At 42.8% G+C, this 16,584-nt stretch overlaps 1 protein-coding gene across 4 annotated transcripts in view; it reads right to left on the bottom strand.

Moving 5' to 3' along the window:
* Positions 1–2,039: 2,039 nt before the first annotated feature.
* LOC147435146 (uncharacterized) overlaps positions 2,040–16,584 on the bottom strand; it is a 36,304-nt gene continuing 21,759 nt past the window's right edge. For 3 of the 4 annotated variants that reach the window (XM_086488254.1, XM_086488256.1, XM_086488257.1), the window contains 3 exons: positions 3,214–3,298; positions 2,991–3,086; positions 2,040–2,868 (listed from right to left, as the gene is read on the bottom strand). In XM_086488254.1, the coding sequence (XP_086344380.1) occupies positions 2,502–2,868; positions 2,991–3,086; positions 3,214–3,298 (548 nt within the window). In that variant the 3' untranslated portion in view covers positions 2,040–2,501. The remainder of the gene's footprint in view (positions 2,869–2,990; positions 3,087–3,213; positions 3,299–16,584) is intronic. The other variant, XM_086488255.1, reaches the window with a different exon arrangement.

The following is a 16,584-nucleotide window of genomic DNA, read 5'->3' as shown; positions in this document are numbered from 1 at the left end:
AGGCTTCAATGGGTGTGTGCAAGGAATTGAGGGAAAAGGGTACGAGGGATTCCAAGTCTATTCTGATTTTGACCATGAAGCTAATAAAAGGAGTTAAACAAGGGTATGAGACCTTTATATTTTTTGCAAATGAATTAAAAGTTGAACGTGAAAAAAAAAGGGAAAAATCAAGTATTTGTGGAAAAGCTTCTTGATGAATTCAAGCATGTTTTTCTTGATGATCCAAGTAAGGGAGTTCCTTTGTGTTAAGGTGTGTGTGTACACGTTGTTTTTTGCTCCATCAATGAGTTCAAGGATGTTTTTCCTAATGACCTAAGTAAGGGAGTTTCTTGTATTAAGGTGTGAGTGTATAAGGTGTTTTTTGCTCCATCAATATCACACTCAAAAGAAATAGAAGTTAAAGGATAATGAATAGACACTAGTCCTCTTCTTGATGTTGATATGAACAGTGATGTGGCCATCATTTGACTATCAAATTTGGGTACCAATATGGGATCTTCTATTCTCGCCGCCAAAGCAACCACTTTGATGTTCATCCTATCAACATGATCATGTTGTGATGCTAGCTAAAATGCCTATAATTTTGAATGTTCGACTAGTGGTTCATAGATTTTTAACTTGTAAACATTCACTAGAGTGAGTTCCTAGCTCATCTGGTCCTAAATTTGTATTGAACCATCACCAAATTTTTGGTGAACCTTACATGTCCGTGGACATTCAATTGTCAAATTTAGATGCTTATTCTTGATCTTTCCCAAGTACCACGACATTAGATCTCCTTTCTCAAATTCCTGCTTGAGTCCGTGATCATGATACTCCTTCACTCTCCTTTACTTCATTTTTTGGCACCACAAAACGTATTGGCTTACCTCCTCTTAAGCTACGCACTCTATCCCCTCTAGGGACGGTGTGGGCGCTTTTCAAGTCATGTTCAATAGTTGCCTTGAGACTTGAGACATGGAATTCAAGTAGTGCATTAGCTTCCTGGCCATATACTCACCCGAATGGAGACTAACCTTGATTATCCGAAATGCCCATCTTGCAACTTGCAAATAGGTATCCCAAAAGGCCCTTTGGTGCATGTCAGACTGGTGAGCATGTGCTTTAGCATTTTCTCAACATTTTGTTGTTACTCTCAGCCTGAACATTACATCTAGCATAATGAGTAGTGGCACTAAAATGTTTGAAATGGAAGGTGAAGCACAAGGACATTGGGTAGAGCATAGTCCACCACCATTCTCCTACATGAGATTTACAAATGAGGGAAAACTTAAGTCTTGGTTATTACTTCTCTTCATGGGAGCTACTCATTGCCCCTTGTATGTGGTGATCTCGTGGTTCCTAGTGAGAAGCACTTCCAGATGAAAGAGAATAGCATCTTGATAATGTCAAAAGAATGTTCATCTCCTTGAATGATGATGCATGAGGAGAATACAAGAATGTTCTTGCTTTTATAAACACACTATCAAAACTAGGAAAAAGAAATTATTTTAAGTGTTTTGAGCTATATAGCAAATCATGAATGGAGATGGAGTCTCTTAGATACTGTATAAACCTTTAAAAATACTTCAAAAGAGCTGTAGAACAAAACATAGATGGAGTTTACTCTGTATTGTGCCAACCTCTCCCACTATATGAAGGTGCTCAAGAGAGGTAGGGAAGCCTGTTTGTCTGGCTTGTTGGTTGATTTTGAACAAGTACTACATTCCGTACTTTGCATCTCACAATGCATCATTGCTCATTTATTTGCCATGCACTCCCTAGTTTCCCACTAGAGTTTGTTACTGGCAGCCTAATTTTCACATACTTTGTGAACGAACAAGCAGCATAATCTCCACTGAAAGATGTACAATCTGCCAAGCAAGACAAAACAATTTGATCACAAAGAACACAGTTAGCTTCACAGATCTCCTTTGGGATGCGATGCAACAGTACAAAGGCAGCCATTGAGCCCCTGCAAACACAGATGGCCGGTATCCAGCAACTACCTCATTAGACAAGTCCTTCCCTTTCTTGACATGCACATGGGAAAGAGAGAATTGAAGCTAGCAAACCCATGTAGAGCTTAGTAGAACCAGACTCACAACCCCATACTTGGATGTAACTTCACTACTCGTACAAAGCTCAAGCCTATGCCCAAGCATGCATGTGCCTGCCTGCTTTTTATCAGGCAGTCTAAGCCTTCACAAAGCGCAGTAATTAGCAAAGAGCTCGCAGTTTAATGCTTTCTATGCATACAACTGTAATCTTCCTATTCACAATGGAAAATCCTTGCGAAGGTGTCACACATCACCTACTATTCTGACAGATATCTGGTGTTCAAGAAGCATTCTCAAGGTTGGGCTCTTCTGATTGAAAACTGAAATTGAAGGATGATTATACACTTCCTCAAGGAAGCTCTGGGCTACATATATAAGCTTAAGACTATATGGGCATACAAGAGCATTTCATTAATTTGGTATTATACACTAGAGCACTGGCAACATTCTGCTTCTTTCAATTCAGCAAATATTGCAGATTCCACAAAGAGAGAAAAGACTCACAGGATACTCCTCTGCATAGATCTCTTTGCTGAGGCCCAAAATGTAGAACTTAAACGACTTCTTTTTGTTGGCCATGACCACTCTTGTGACAGGTATCAAGCTTATTTCGTGCCTTTCACAGATTACCCGGGCAGACTCTGGAATGAAAGCACGTTCCGAAATGACGGACTCTGAAAACTTACTCAAACCATCAGAGAGGCAAGCAGGTTCACACTGATAACTCTGGCTTTTATACAGCCTCACTCCCCTCGCCTTATGGAACACTTCATCAGGCACAGACTTTGCGCTTTTAGTTGCACAAACACGTTTCACCAAGATGGTCCTCCTGCATGCAGAAAGCGCAGAACATATTACGCCGAGCATGTTGAGTTGTAAGTACTTTTGGGGAATGAAAGACATTCTCCAAAAGGCCATTTTGTGATGTTTTAATAGCCCTATATGCCTCACCAATTCACACTGAGGACCTTTTTATGGAGTAAGGCACCTTGTCCATAACATTGCCTGCACCTCATCCACGTTTGAGAGCTCTCAGGACTGTTGCAGCTAAAATACAAATGCAACAACACTGAGAAATCTTTAGCAAACGAAACTAGTAAATAAGAATTTCTCAACGAAGTATTGAAATACAGAAGTGGCAAGCCTTTGCATGAGTTTGAACCAACAGCCTTACCTGGTACCTGAAGAACCTCTTCCACTTTTCATGAGGCGCACCTGTTTTGAGGAATTATATGCAACTTTACCGCGCCCTAAGCAATCTGAAGGTTTTGAAACAGCATGCATCAATTACAAAGTAAACTCATTTGAAAATTTAGGTCTCTGCCTAAGATAGAATAACAGCAAACTCTAAGAGTGTGTAAGAGGGTTGGGTGAGGGAGAGCACAGGTAGTAGAAAGGAACCTGTTTGCATTTGACCAAAAAGTTTCAAAGACACGATCACAAGCCCATACAGCTAACTTTTACCATCATGCATATTCACCTTATCCTCACAATTGGGAACAAACATCTCCAAAGACCTAACCTAGATATTTTAAGGATCTCAAATCAGCTCTTCATCATAAAAATTAGGGAAAATTACCAAAATACCCCCGTAATTTGTGGAAATTCCCAAAATACCCCTCAAATTTCAAAAATTCTTGATATACCCTTCTATCAATTTAGGATGGATTTGCCCCGATTTTTGCATACTCTAATCTTTATGACAACAAAGTTCTATCTCTAAGTTTCCTAGACAAAACAATTCACCAATGAGCTCACAAGTAGCCACATCTGTGTCTAAAAATAATGAACATTTTCATCTTAAGAGCCCACAATACCATTCAAAAACATACTTTTGTCATCTTCTATTGAACCAATCTTTCTATAAAGAGTTGCAAAAAAAGCTGTCTTTAGCTATGTTTGTGAGGTTACTGAGGGGTATTTTGGGAGTTTTGGAGAAATTGACGGTTGTTTTGGAAACTGGGTAAAATATGAGGGGTATCTTGGGAATTTTTGAAATTTGAGGAGTATTTTGGGGATTTCGACAAATTTCAGGAGTATATTGGTAGTTTTCCCTAAAAATTGTTTCCGAACATGCAAAAATTGTCAAGAGGAAGGTGTCTAGAACTAAATAAAGGTGTATGTATTTTTGAGTTGTCTATATGGGATGGGTTCTCGTGGAATGCATCAATTTGTAAGATACGCCTCACATAGGCATGTCGGTGCTTCTTTTCGTAACGGGAGAGTGGACCACCATGTTCGTGCATTTCCTTTCAAATAGGAGGCTGCCCTTCTAATCTTGGAGTGCTTTGAATAGCGCCCTCCAGAAAAGGCTATGACAAACTGTTGAATAAAAGCGAGGGCCTTGTGCGCATCTCGAAAACCTAAAAAGATACCAAATTTTATCACTTGTCCACCCTCCTTGAATTCTTTGGTCTTCTTGCTCTTATCTTCGAGAAATTTGTAATGATTGGCTCTATAAAGTGCTTCCTCTTAGAATAAAACATATGGTCATCAAAGTCCGAGCTCTTAGAAGACAATGAATCCTCCTCAGAACTATTAGAAAATTTCTGAGATCTGCGGTGGGATTTTCTTTTCTTGACCTTCTTCTTGTTCTTTCCATGTCTTTGGTTCTTTTGTCGTTTCTTGCCCTTTTTGTTCTCATCGCTGGAATCAGAAGAGGAAGAGCTGTCGAAACTCTCAGAAGAGGTTGAGGATGAACTGGACACTCCCTCGAAGCATACGTGCTTCTTCGCTTTTCGTGCATTTGCAAACAAAAACTGTCGACCCAAATAACCAAGGTAATACGTTCCCTGTGGCTTAAGTTCAAGAAACTTTTTATTATGATCCTCGTAGCTCACTCAAGAGTACATACGTGACGTGATTACCGCTTGGAATCATCTTCGGATGGCCAAGGCAGATACTCTCGATACTTATTGCGAGAGATTTTGGGATGTTTTTCTACTTGCCTCATCCTTTAAAAAGATCAGTTTTAAGCAGCAAATCGAGCGATTTTATTGTGAACTGCCTAAAGAGATACGAGATCACTACGTTTTACAAAAATTTAGTCCATACAACAGTTGATGGGACATACTAAGCAAGGGTTTGCTACGCATTTAGGTAACTTTACTCATCCAACAGATCAACCTTCGACAAGTGATGACAGAAGAAGAGGAACGCAAGATGCACGTCCCCGACTAATAGAGGAACAGAAAGATGAATACCTCAAGACGGGAAAATGCTTTGACTGTGGGGAACAGGACATATATCTACACGGTGTTCCAAAAAGGCACAAGAATGAGAACGACTGACAGACTGAAATAGAACTCGACGAGGAGATACTCGCTCCAGAATAGATACTAGATAGAAATTGAAAAAAGATACTGATGAGCTGATAGTAATTTGTTTTATGACTTTATAAATGAACCATTTTGAAATAGGAATTTCCGAAGATGACTTTGATTTATGTATGAAATTGATGTGTTTGAAAGGTCTTGCTATTTGTGAACAGATAACATGTGAAATCGAGAATAAGATCGTGACGAATTTGCATATGAATGCAATTGGGAGCAATGACAACTCCAGAATGAACCCGACTACGATTCGAGATAAGAATCATGAATTTTGAATGATGATGATGATTGATAATGAATGATTGAATGAAACGGTGGTGAGCGCATCAAGAGTTCCCAAGGGATGAGATGGCTACACAGCAAAAATATTACTAGACTGAATGATTGAAACGCTCTGTTTGATTGATGAACTTGAATTCCTCAAAATGAATCTGATTTTTGATTACTCACACATGTGATTGTGTTTGAGTGCAGGATTGAAAGATGGAAGGATTGACGAAATGATCGCAACATTTCGGTCTTGAGAAATCTATGGACATGATCACAATAAGAATTAGTTAATCCGACATCAGTGAGGTCCGGTGTGGATCTAGATGCGATAGCTAAATACGTTGCAAGGAATCATGGTCTTAGATCTGGATGGACTCTCTTATATGATTTGAATGTGAAGTGACTGTCGTCTTTGTACAAGTGCTAGATTTGTGTTGTCTGGTGTGTCGGTACTTAAGAGTCAATGTCTATTGAATTGGTTTATGGTTTAGTGTCTGATTTTGCAGCATAATCGAGGGCGATTACAATTCTTTCAAGAGCGGAGTATGTCACAAAATGATGAAGTGGCATGACCACCCGAGACAGGATGCTGACGTGGATAGCAGTACCGATTTCTGCAAATTGCGTTGACATGCTGATGTAGCAACAGTACAAATCTCCACGTTTTGCGTTGACATACAACGTGGCAAGCTGTACGAATTTCCGTGATTTTCGTTGGCTGCTTTTTAGGCGAACAGCTTTTGAGTTGGCACCTTTCCATGTAATTGCTTTTTATTTTGAGGCAAGGGCCTTTAAATATGAACCCTAGGTCACCCTTTCCCTCAGTTAGCTAACGAGCTTCTCAGCAAAGAGGGACCACGAGAGTTGTAACTTTGCTCAAGCATTTATATAAAAACGGATACTGAAAGGGGCGCCAGATTTTGGGGCCAATACCTCTGGACACGGAACTACGTCAGCCGTGTCGACTGTTTTAAAAGTGTGATAAAATTGTGAAGTATTTTAAGTAATTCTCTCGTGTGTCGTGCCCAATTCCTGACTTGGGGTGTCAATGTAACAAACTTGGACACCCCAAGTCAAGATTCTACCGTGACACAACAGAGATTCACTTCAAAATAATTCACAGATCAAAAGAGAGAGTCGACACGGCTCAACGTAGTTCCATGCCAAGAGATACTAGCCCCAAAGACTGACAACCCTTTCGATATTTCCTTTATATTAATCTTTGAGCAAAGTACAACCGGCCTGCAAGTGCTCGCTATCAAATTCTGCGTCCAGATGCTCTGCAGAGTGAGCCCCTAGGGTCACTTATAAAGAGTTACAAGGGATGCTAAAAGCAAAGCCCCAAAAGCTTTCAAAATCAAAAGCAACTTGTCCTAAAAGCTGTCAGTGCTAAAAGCGGAATCCAGTACACTGCTGTCAGCGCAAAAAACGAGCGTCTGTACAGTGCCATGTTAGCATGTTCATACGCTGTCACGTCAACAATCAGTGCGTATCGCGAGATTCCGTACAGCTGTTGCGTCAACCTGTCAACGTAAATACCGGGAATCCATACGGTCTGCCACGTCACCCGCGTGTGTGTGTCTGGACACTCCCACGTTATCAGTGTGTGACATACCCTTCTCTTGAAAGAATTGTAATCACCCTCGATTACGCCTGCAAAACATACAGAGGCCATAAACTATCTTAGTAGACACTGACGGTTAGTACCGACGCACTAGACACAACACATCTAGCACTTGTACAAAACTTTAAACGACAGTCACATCACAGGACATCACTCAACATCACAATACATCACATGAAAAATCACAGAAAAAATCATTTTAAATCTCAAACCATGACCATGAACAACATATTTAGTAATCGCATCTAGATCCATTCCAGACCTCACTGATCCGCGATTAACTAATCCTTGTTGCAATCATGTCTATAGAGATTTATGAGACCGAAATGCTACACTCATTTCATCTTTCAATTCCTGAACTCAAACAATTCAAATGAGAGAGTACAAATCAATCATATTCATTTTCAGGAATTCCGTGTCATAAAGTCATACAACAGAATACTGGTCAGCCAATTGATATCCCTGAAACCCAAAGGGAACATCAGTGACCTTATTCACAAATCGGGGTAATCTGTTGACAAAGGAGCGGAGTGACTCCCCTCTTGTGTAAACCTGCTGCACTAGATTCACCCTTGCCGAATTCAAGGTTCTATCGGAGTAGACTATGCTAAACCGAATACTTCAAGGTAAAGTTCCAAAATCTGAGGAGTATCTGCTAGGTCCTCCTCCTACATCCACTTCGCATCCAATGCACAATAGTTCTTGAATTTAACCAAGAACCGCCTAATCACTTTACCTTTTATCTATCCGTCCTTGTGTGCCGAAATTTGTTCTGGAACGAGTGTCTCCTCGCTTTCCTCCACTTCGGGTTGCTCATCAGGCTCCCCATCAATTGGCACATCACCTTTAAAAGGCTTCAACAGACTCATTGAATGCATTGTGAATCTTCAAAGTATCGGGCAGTTTGAGTCTAAAGGAGACATCATTTATCTTTTCTTTTATATGGAAAGGGCCATAATATCTCATGCTAAGCTTTGGAAAAAGCCGCTCCTTTCCCTTTCGTTTTCTTGGGCGTGCCTTCTCAAAACGTAAGAGCACCCAATCGTCTTCCTTTAATTTCAAATCTCGTCAATGTCGATCTGCTGCTTTCTTATGTCTTTTTCTTGAGATTTTGCTAAAGCCTCCTGGACCTTGGTAAAAGCAATGTCCAAGTCCCTCGTATACTCGTCCGCTTCAAAAATCTTATCTTTCGTGCTAAGGGTAGAACCTTTGGAGCACCTTCAATGTCTCAAATGGCGCCTTCCCCGTTGAAGAGTGAATCATGTTATTGAAGGTAAATTCACCCAAAGGCAAAAAAAATTCCCATTGAGTCTTCTAATCAGAGATGTAAGACGTCCACATCCTTCTTGAGTCTCGGCCAAAAGAAGTAACGCTCTACACCTTTCAAGGTGGTGTCGATGCCGCAGTGACCCGTATAAGGTGGACAATGGCACTCAGTCAAAACCTTTTCCCTCAACGGTTGTGTGACGCACAACATCGTTTTTTTCATCAAGTAGGCATCCCGTATGGAATATCCGCTTACTACCTCCCCATTCTGTATTCGAGTGAATACATCTGAAAAATCCGGATATGTGGCGTACTGATCAACCATATCCTCGAAGCTTCTATGATGAATCGCAAAAATTGCCAAGACTAGGGTCTTCCGAGACAATACATCTGCGACCAAGTTTTATGTCCCTGAACATGGACAATCTGAAAGTGAAAATGTGACAAGATGTTAGACCACCGCATCTACTTTTTCGAAAGCTGCTTCTATGACAAGTAGCGTAAACTCTGATGATCAGTAAAGACCGTGAAATCGACTCCGAGTAGGTAATATCGCCATTATTGAGTAAGAGCATGGATCACTGCCAATAGCTCTCTCTCATAAATCTGTGATGTCAATTTTGGCCTTGAAAACAATCGGCTTTCATAGGCAATCACATGCCTTCTTGTATTAAGACTCTCCCAGACTACGACCACAAGCATCACAATATACTTTAAATGACTTTTGCAAGTCCGGCAAAGTCAACATTGGTCCAGTAGTTAGTTTTTCTTTAAGCGTCTCAAAGGCAATCACCTCTATCGATCCCCACAAGAAAGGAACTCCTTTCTAAGTCAATATGTGCAAAGGGGAAGCTACCTCTGCAAACTTTCGGATAAACCGCCAGTAGTATGAACACAAGCTCAAGAAGCTTCTAATTCTTCAAATCTGGCCAATCGCGGATAGTCTCAATCTTGGCCAGGTCCATCTGTACTCCTGCCGCTGTGACGATGTGTCCCAGAAAGTGTATCTCTAGCAAGAAAAAATCACTTTTTTTTACATTGATAACTAATTTGTGATCACACAATGCCTGAAAGAACTGTAGCAGACGGTGTAGATGTTCTGCTTCATCCTTGGAGAAAACTATAATATCATCAAAGAAAGTGCTCTCGGAAAATTCTATTCATCATTCGGTTGAAAGTCGTTGGAGCATTGGCAAGGCCAAAAGGCATCACCAAAAATTCATACAAACCGAAACTTGTGCAAAAAAAGGCCGTCTTGTAGACATCTCCCGGAGCGATTTTGATCTGATGATATCCGCTTTTCAAATCAATCCTGTTGAAACAAGAGGATCCTTTAAGTCGGTCAAGAATATCATCGATCCTTGGAATCGGTATTCTATTTTTGATAGTGATTTTATTGAGAGCTCTATAATCAATGCACATTCTCCAAGATCCATTGGAGAGGGGGAATGGGGAACACACCCAACACACAACACAATGCTTCCCTATAGCTCAGGTATCCACAACACCCCTAACCTCTCAGATAACACCTTCAAATCGACCAATTTGCACTCATGGAATAATCCTTGCACACAAAACAATATTTCCTGCTCTGCAAAACCACTATTCAGTCCGAACGCACCCCAACTACTCAACTCACCTCTTCCGACTCACACAACACTCTAATCTTGTCCTCTTTGCCTTACACAACGATCTGTGGGCACACACCTTCGCAAGCACCAACATGCACAGAGAAAAAAAAAATGGAAGGGGAAGGGGAGAGACGACACCAAGAGGTGGGACAACAGCTTAGTATTACTTAGGAGAGGGATAGTACAAACATTCCAAAGCACCAATGGCAAGCTTCAATACAAAACAACTCCACACCGAGTATCTACAAGCTTTCACTATGCAAAAAAGCCCCAAAAATGGGCCATCTTTTGACATTTATAGGAGAGCTCACCCTTATTTCGTAAATTGGGGAGCACCGGATACTTGTCCCTTTGCTAATTAGAAGGTTTGCATGGGATTTGTTTCCTTTTGCGAACTTGGAGACTTCACCTGCTCTCTTGAAGGGGGGTGCACTAGCGCCCGTAGACATTTTTTTAATATATATTTTATTGTCCCTTTTCAACTTTGAATCTGCCCCTCCAATGGGCCTTTGACTAGCTTTGACCGCCCCTTACCCTCCTTGGTCTGGCTTTGTCTGCCCAGCTTGGCCTTGGAGCTGGCATTGATTTGCCTTGAAATTGACCCCTTAGTGCCTCTAGTTCTCTCACTGGTTCACCTGGGGAAAAAGCACTTCACCTTCTCTCTCTTACTCAACCACCTCAAAGAGGGAGGGGGGACTAGCGAGGTCGCTAGTGCCCTCCCTTTTTTCCTTCAAAAGAAATGGTGGGGGGACGGCCTTCGGATTCCATAGAAAAGCGCCCAAGGAGCAAACCTGCCACGTCAACATCTTTCATCGCCGCCGTCGGTCGCTGGCCATTGCCGCGCCACCAACTGGGCAAAGCTGCCGCTAGCAATGCTGCGAGCAGAGCTCACGTAGTGCTAGAGTAGCCACGCCATAGTCGCCGAGAGAGAGCTCTCTTTCTTTCTCTCTTGTACACTCCCCAAGTGCTCCGCTCTGCGCCCTACATACCCTTGCTTCCTCTACTTTGTCCTCGCATGTGGGTTCTTGTCATCGCCACGTGGCGGCTAGAAAGGGCCTTGGCCTCCAAACTCCCAACATTTCACCAATGAAACCAAAAAAACCCCAATTTTTCCTCCCCCATTCGATCTCTTGCTGGTGTCTGCTCAAAGCTCTGATAACCAAGCCGTAAAGAACCGCCAAAACTCCTCGTTTCCGACTTCAAATCAATTGCTCCTCGTTTCCGACTTCAAATCAATTTCGAGAATTCCAAGCTTGCCAACCGAGGCCGTGGAAAATGGAAAAAAACATCTATGACCTCCTCACCGCCAAGTGTATCCAACTTTACCAGGTCGTGACTCAACAACCGGGAGTCCGATTGACAAGCCGTGACTTCCTGCTGACTTCACACGGTATGCTCTATCTTCTTGAATTTGGACAAGTGCCCAAAAAATGAATGGTGGCACACCTTCCAATGCGGTCAAATTGGCACAGACCCAACCCCCGACAAAACTTCCAAGCCTTGTATCTTCATATCCGTGACTCCGATTGCCAATCTGAAAAGACCACCAGGCTCCACAAATCAAGCACTACGCATTTATAACTTCAAACCGGCTTCGACCAAATGGCTCCATCATGCCTGCCCGTCTCAAATTTGCAATGCCCTAAACCTTCAAACTCAAATATTTTGGGCTCTGTAGCTCTGTTTGATGAGCCGTCTAGACCTGCTCCTTCAGCAACTCAAGCTCTACCTTTCCAAGCAAAAAGACTGCACCTTAAACCTCTTTCATCCGCCATCCAAATTAGACCTTTCTGGAGCCCTTCTTGGCCTATAAACCGCATTAGCCATACACATCTGTTGCTACCTGTCTGCCCAGGATCTTTGTAGCTGCTCCTGCTCTTTGCCATGCAGCTACAAGCCTGCACATACCTACCTGCCCATGCCATCTTCTATGGTCGACCCACTTTGGATGCACCACCGTCTTTCTTTAATATCAACACCGGAGAGCTATAGGGTAAAGTACTCAGTTGGACAAGACCCTTTTCAAGGTCTTTCACTTGGTTCATGATCTCTTCATTCAGGGCTCGGCTAACACGATAAGGTGGCCGGTTCGATGATGTGCTTCCAGGAATCAGATCAATAGTGTGATCCTCAGGACGAGATGGGGGTAACTCACCTTGCAAGCCTTCAAAGAAACAATCAACATTGTGTGGAGAAAATCTTGGCGTTCTTTGTCACGTTCAGACATGTTCGTTCCGTGTTCATCATTCAACTCTTTCAAATAGATCGAGTAAACAAAGAGACTGGATTTTATTAATTTGGAAATGGCGGAAGCCGATACAATAGGGATGGACTCGCCCTTCAGTTTTACATCAAGCACAATTTTTCGGTCCTTTTCATTTGTCAAAATTGCTTCCTTGGCTCGATAGTCAACCACGGCGTTGTTCTTACGCTACCAAGGGACTCCTAGGAGCAGGGTGGTCTCGTACGGTCACGTACGTTTTGTCCACGTACGAAGACGTACGGTACTCATCGAACTAGAAAATTTTATGTCGTACGACATGGTTACGTACGTTCAAAAATAAAAACACGCAATTCTTAACCCTAGAGTTATGGAGGAATGCTTCATGGAGGAATGGAGAGCTTGAGGGAGGAATGGAGAGGCTAGAGCTTGGGAGGAATGGAGAGCTTGAGAGCTGTGGAGGAATGCTTCATAGAGAGCTATGAGGGAGGAATGGAGAGCTTGAGAGCTATGGCGGAATGCTTCATGGAGGAATGGAGAGCTTGAGAGCTTGAGAATGACTCATGAGCTTGAGCATTGAGTTGGAACATAATGGAGAAGAAGAGAAAGAGGGCATCCTTATATAGATTTAGAGTGTACACACTTTCCCTTGAGGCTTGAACACAAGAGAGAGTTAGATGAGAGGAAGAGAGAGAGAGAGAGAGAGGAGCCTAGGCCCTAATGGAATCCAAGGTAAAGGACCAAAGCAATGAGAGAGAGGGAGAGGGAGAGAGAGGAGCTAATGGAATCCAAAGCAATGTGAGAGGGAGAGGGAGAGAGAGGAGCTAATGGAATCCAAAGCAATGCTAAAGGCATGTGGGAGGTGAGGGGGGGGATCCTAGGAGGGATCCTATGCCAAAAAGTCACGTAAATTCCTTGCAGTCAAAAGCACAGTCAACGTTTTTAAGCCGGTCAAACAAACTAAAAATTGGCCGGACGGAACGGACGGGAATGCTGGACGGGACGACACCGAACGGGACGAGACGGGACGAGCCGTACGACGGACAAGAACAACCCTGCCTAGGAGGACATCACACTCTTCCAAAGGCATGATGTAAAGTCCTCGTGCCCTAAATACCCCTGACAATGCAAACGAAGTTTGCCAATGACAGGCGTAATGGCTATATCCCATCCGAGCGCCGCTAGAACTGCCTCTGCTAATGGTCCCATCTTGCGTGTAATCTCGAGCCGCGCCGCCAATTTAGGTGAAATGAAGTTGGCCTTGGCTCCTCCATCGAAAAAGATAAGGGCTTCTTGATCTTTCACTTTGCCCCAAGCTCGGCAAAGTTCTGTACTTTCATCTATCTGGCTTGGGTTAGTACCCATGCAATCTGGTACCAGTCCTGCTTTCATCTTGCCTTTTCTACCACGTTCCTCGGCTGCTCTAGAAATCTCTAGCCTGTCTTCAACCTATGCTTGTTGTGCCTTTTTGGAGCACTCTGCAAAGATGTGCCCTTGTTCCCCGCAACCAAAACACTTCCCTCTTTGAGATAGTTAGCCCTTTCTCGAAGAGTCAGTCGGGGTCGTGTATCCTTCTTTTCTTGGGAACTCTTTTTCTTTCTACTTTCATTGTTGGAGGTTTGTTTGGTCCTGTAAGTCAAGATCTCATTAGTGGTGTAAGTCAAATTCCCTGAATGTATCGAGAAACCCCGTTTTGCATGACCCATTAATTCTTGAATAGACTTAGACTTTTGTTCAAGGCAATAATCTCGGATCTCTGTAAGGAGTCTGCAGCAAAACTGCTCAATCTGTTCCTTAAAGGTGACCTTAAATGAAGAGGTTGGTAGAAAAGAGTCCCAAAATCTCTCGCAATAAGCAACCAAAGAATCTCCCTTGGCCATCCGAAGATGGTTCCAAGCGGTTCTTACATCCCGTTCGTACTCCCAGGTCAACGAAGAAGAAATAAAGAGCCGTTTGAAATTCAACCACTTGAATGGAGCTTCTTTCCTCAGAAGAAGAGTGGACCACCATGTTTGAGCATTTCCTTTGAGAAAAGATGCAACCCTCCTGATCTTGGAGTGCTTTGAGTAGTGCCCTCCAGAGAAGGCTATGGCAAACTGTTGGATGAAGGCCAAAGCCCTCGGAGAATCTCAAAATCCAGAAAAGGATTCAAATTTTATTGATTGTCCACCTTCTTTAAATTCTTTTGTTTTCTTGCTCTTGTCTTCGAGGAAGTCATATTGGTTGGCTCTGTAGAAGTGCTTCTTCTTCTCATAAAACATGTGGTCATTGGAGTTTGAACTGTCAGAGGATGACTCCTCCGTATATCTGGTCGGAATCTGAATTTCTTTGCCCTTTTCTTGCTCTTTTTGAAGCTTTGCTTTTTGCTTCTCGTTTTGCCCTTTCTGTCCTCCTCGCTCGAGTCGGAAGAGGTAGAAGAACTGTTGGAAGAAGAGGAAGAAGAAGAATTGGGTAGTCCTTCAAAGCATACACGCTTCTTTTGCTTTCTTGCAGATGCAAAAGAAGATTGACGGCCCAAATGACCAAGGTAGTTAGTCCCCTTCTTGCGCTTTTTTAATTGCTTTTTCGAATTATTCTTCGTGCCCAAAAGCTGACTGATCTGGGTCTGAACCACCTCTTGAAGTTCTTGTTCTTTAAACATCCTCGGAGAAGGAGGTTTCTTGATTACCGGTTTGATCGGTGGTTCAGTGGCTTTCTGCAACTGAGTGTGCACTTCAACGATGGATTGTTGAGACAAAGATTTTGCAAACTGAGGATCTTTCGCAAACTGAATCGTATGCTTTGTGCACTCGTCAACCTGCTGTCGACATTGCATCTCTTGAAGTTCATACTCTGTAGGCCGAGTGAGCCCCTAGGGTCACTTATAAAGAGTTACAAGGGATGCTAAAAGTAGAGCCCCAAAAGCTTTCAAAATCAAAAGAAACTTGTTCTAAAAGCTGCTAGCGCTAAAAGCAAAATTCCGTGCACTGATGTCAACGCAAAAAGCGGGCGTCTGTATATTGCAACTTCAGCTTGTCAGTACGCTGCCACGTCAGCAATCAACACATATCGCGTGATTCCGTACAGCTGTTGCGTCAACCTGTCAACGTAAATGTCGAGAATCCTTACTGTTTGCCACATCACCCGTGTGTGTGTGCCAGGGCATTGCCACGTCATCAGTTTGTGACATTTCAAGTTTGTAACAGCTCCGGGCCATGCTCATTAGCTACAAAGCAAGGGTTTCTCTCTAAAAGAAATCACCTGTGCTTGCATTTTGCACAAATGTTGTCACAAAGTGATGATGAGGCATGGCCTAAAGGACACAAAACTCGTACAGAAGGGACGAAAACCCTCGCGAAACAGGAGAAAGAAGTTTTACCAACTTGCAATTTATGGCGAAGTGGCCTGGAAGGGGTTATGTTTAAAAACCTAACCCATACCAACTTATGGAACCTAGCCGAGGGGCCTAAAACATTTTAAAAGAAAAGCAAGGTCCTAAAATTGCGTAGCCCTCATGATGTGGCAAGTTGTATCGACGCCCGCAATTTACAACGTTTTTTTGCGGACAATTGCTAACGTCACATGTCATGAGACGGACACCACATGCCAATGGAAAAGAAAAGACTGAACAGACTTTTAGCACCAACTGAACTGAAAGAGATGCACAACACACGAGACGGGGAGTGGCGGAATTCCACCCCAAGAGAGCATGGCCCCAAACCTTGGCACCCCTTTCGGTATTTCTTTATAATGCTTGAACTCAGTACAACGCCGGTACTCTAGACTCTTCCACGTGGGAGCGTCCCAAAGATTGAGCCCATGCCATATATTCAAAGACCCTTGGCCTATGAAAAGCAGCTACATGAAAAGCTTCAAACTCAAAAGCATATGGTCCAAAAACATCTTCCCCAAAAGCTGTCAGCGCAAAACAGGGAATTCCGTACAATTGCTACATCAGCACCTACTAGCGCAATTCACGGAAGTTCATACAACCTGCCATGTCATCAACGTAAATCACGAGCGTCCGTACAGCTGCCATGTCATCACCTTTTAGGCAAGAGACTGAGTGTCTGTGGTCTCGTTTTATTTTAAGGGCTTTAGGTCCCTTGGGTCCCATCGAATGGGGTTCCCTATGTTGGTGTGAACTCTTGTTTAAAAATAGGTCACTTGGCCAAACTTTGCAAGTTGGCGAAACTTCTTTTGTTGCTGTTGCTTCTAGGGT

The sequence above is a fragment of the Adiantum capillus-veneris genome, chromosome 18 (genome assembly GCF_014529385.1).
Source record: "Adiantum capillus-veneris isolate H3 chromosome 18, ASM1452938v2, whole genome shotgun sequence".
Classification (NCBI taxonomy): Eukaryota; Viridiplantae; Streptophyta; class Polypodiopsida; order Polypodiales; family Pteridaceae; genus Adiantum; species Adiantum capillus-veneris.
The sequence above is the reverse complement of the archived record's forward strand: the minus strand, read 5'-3'. Positions and strand labels throughout refer to the sequence as shown.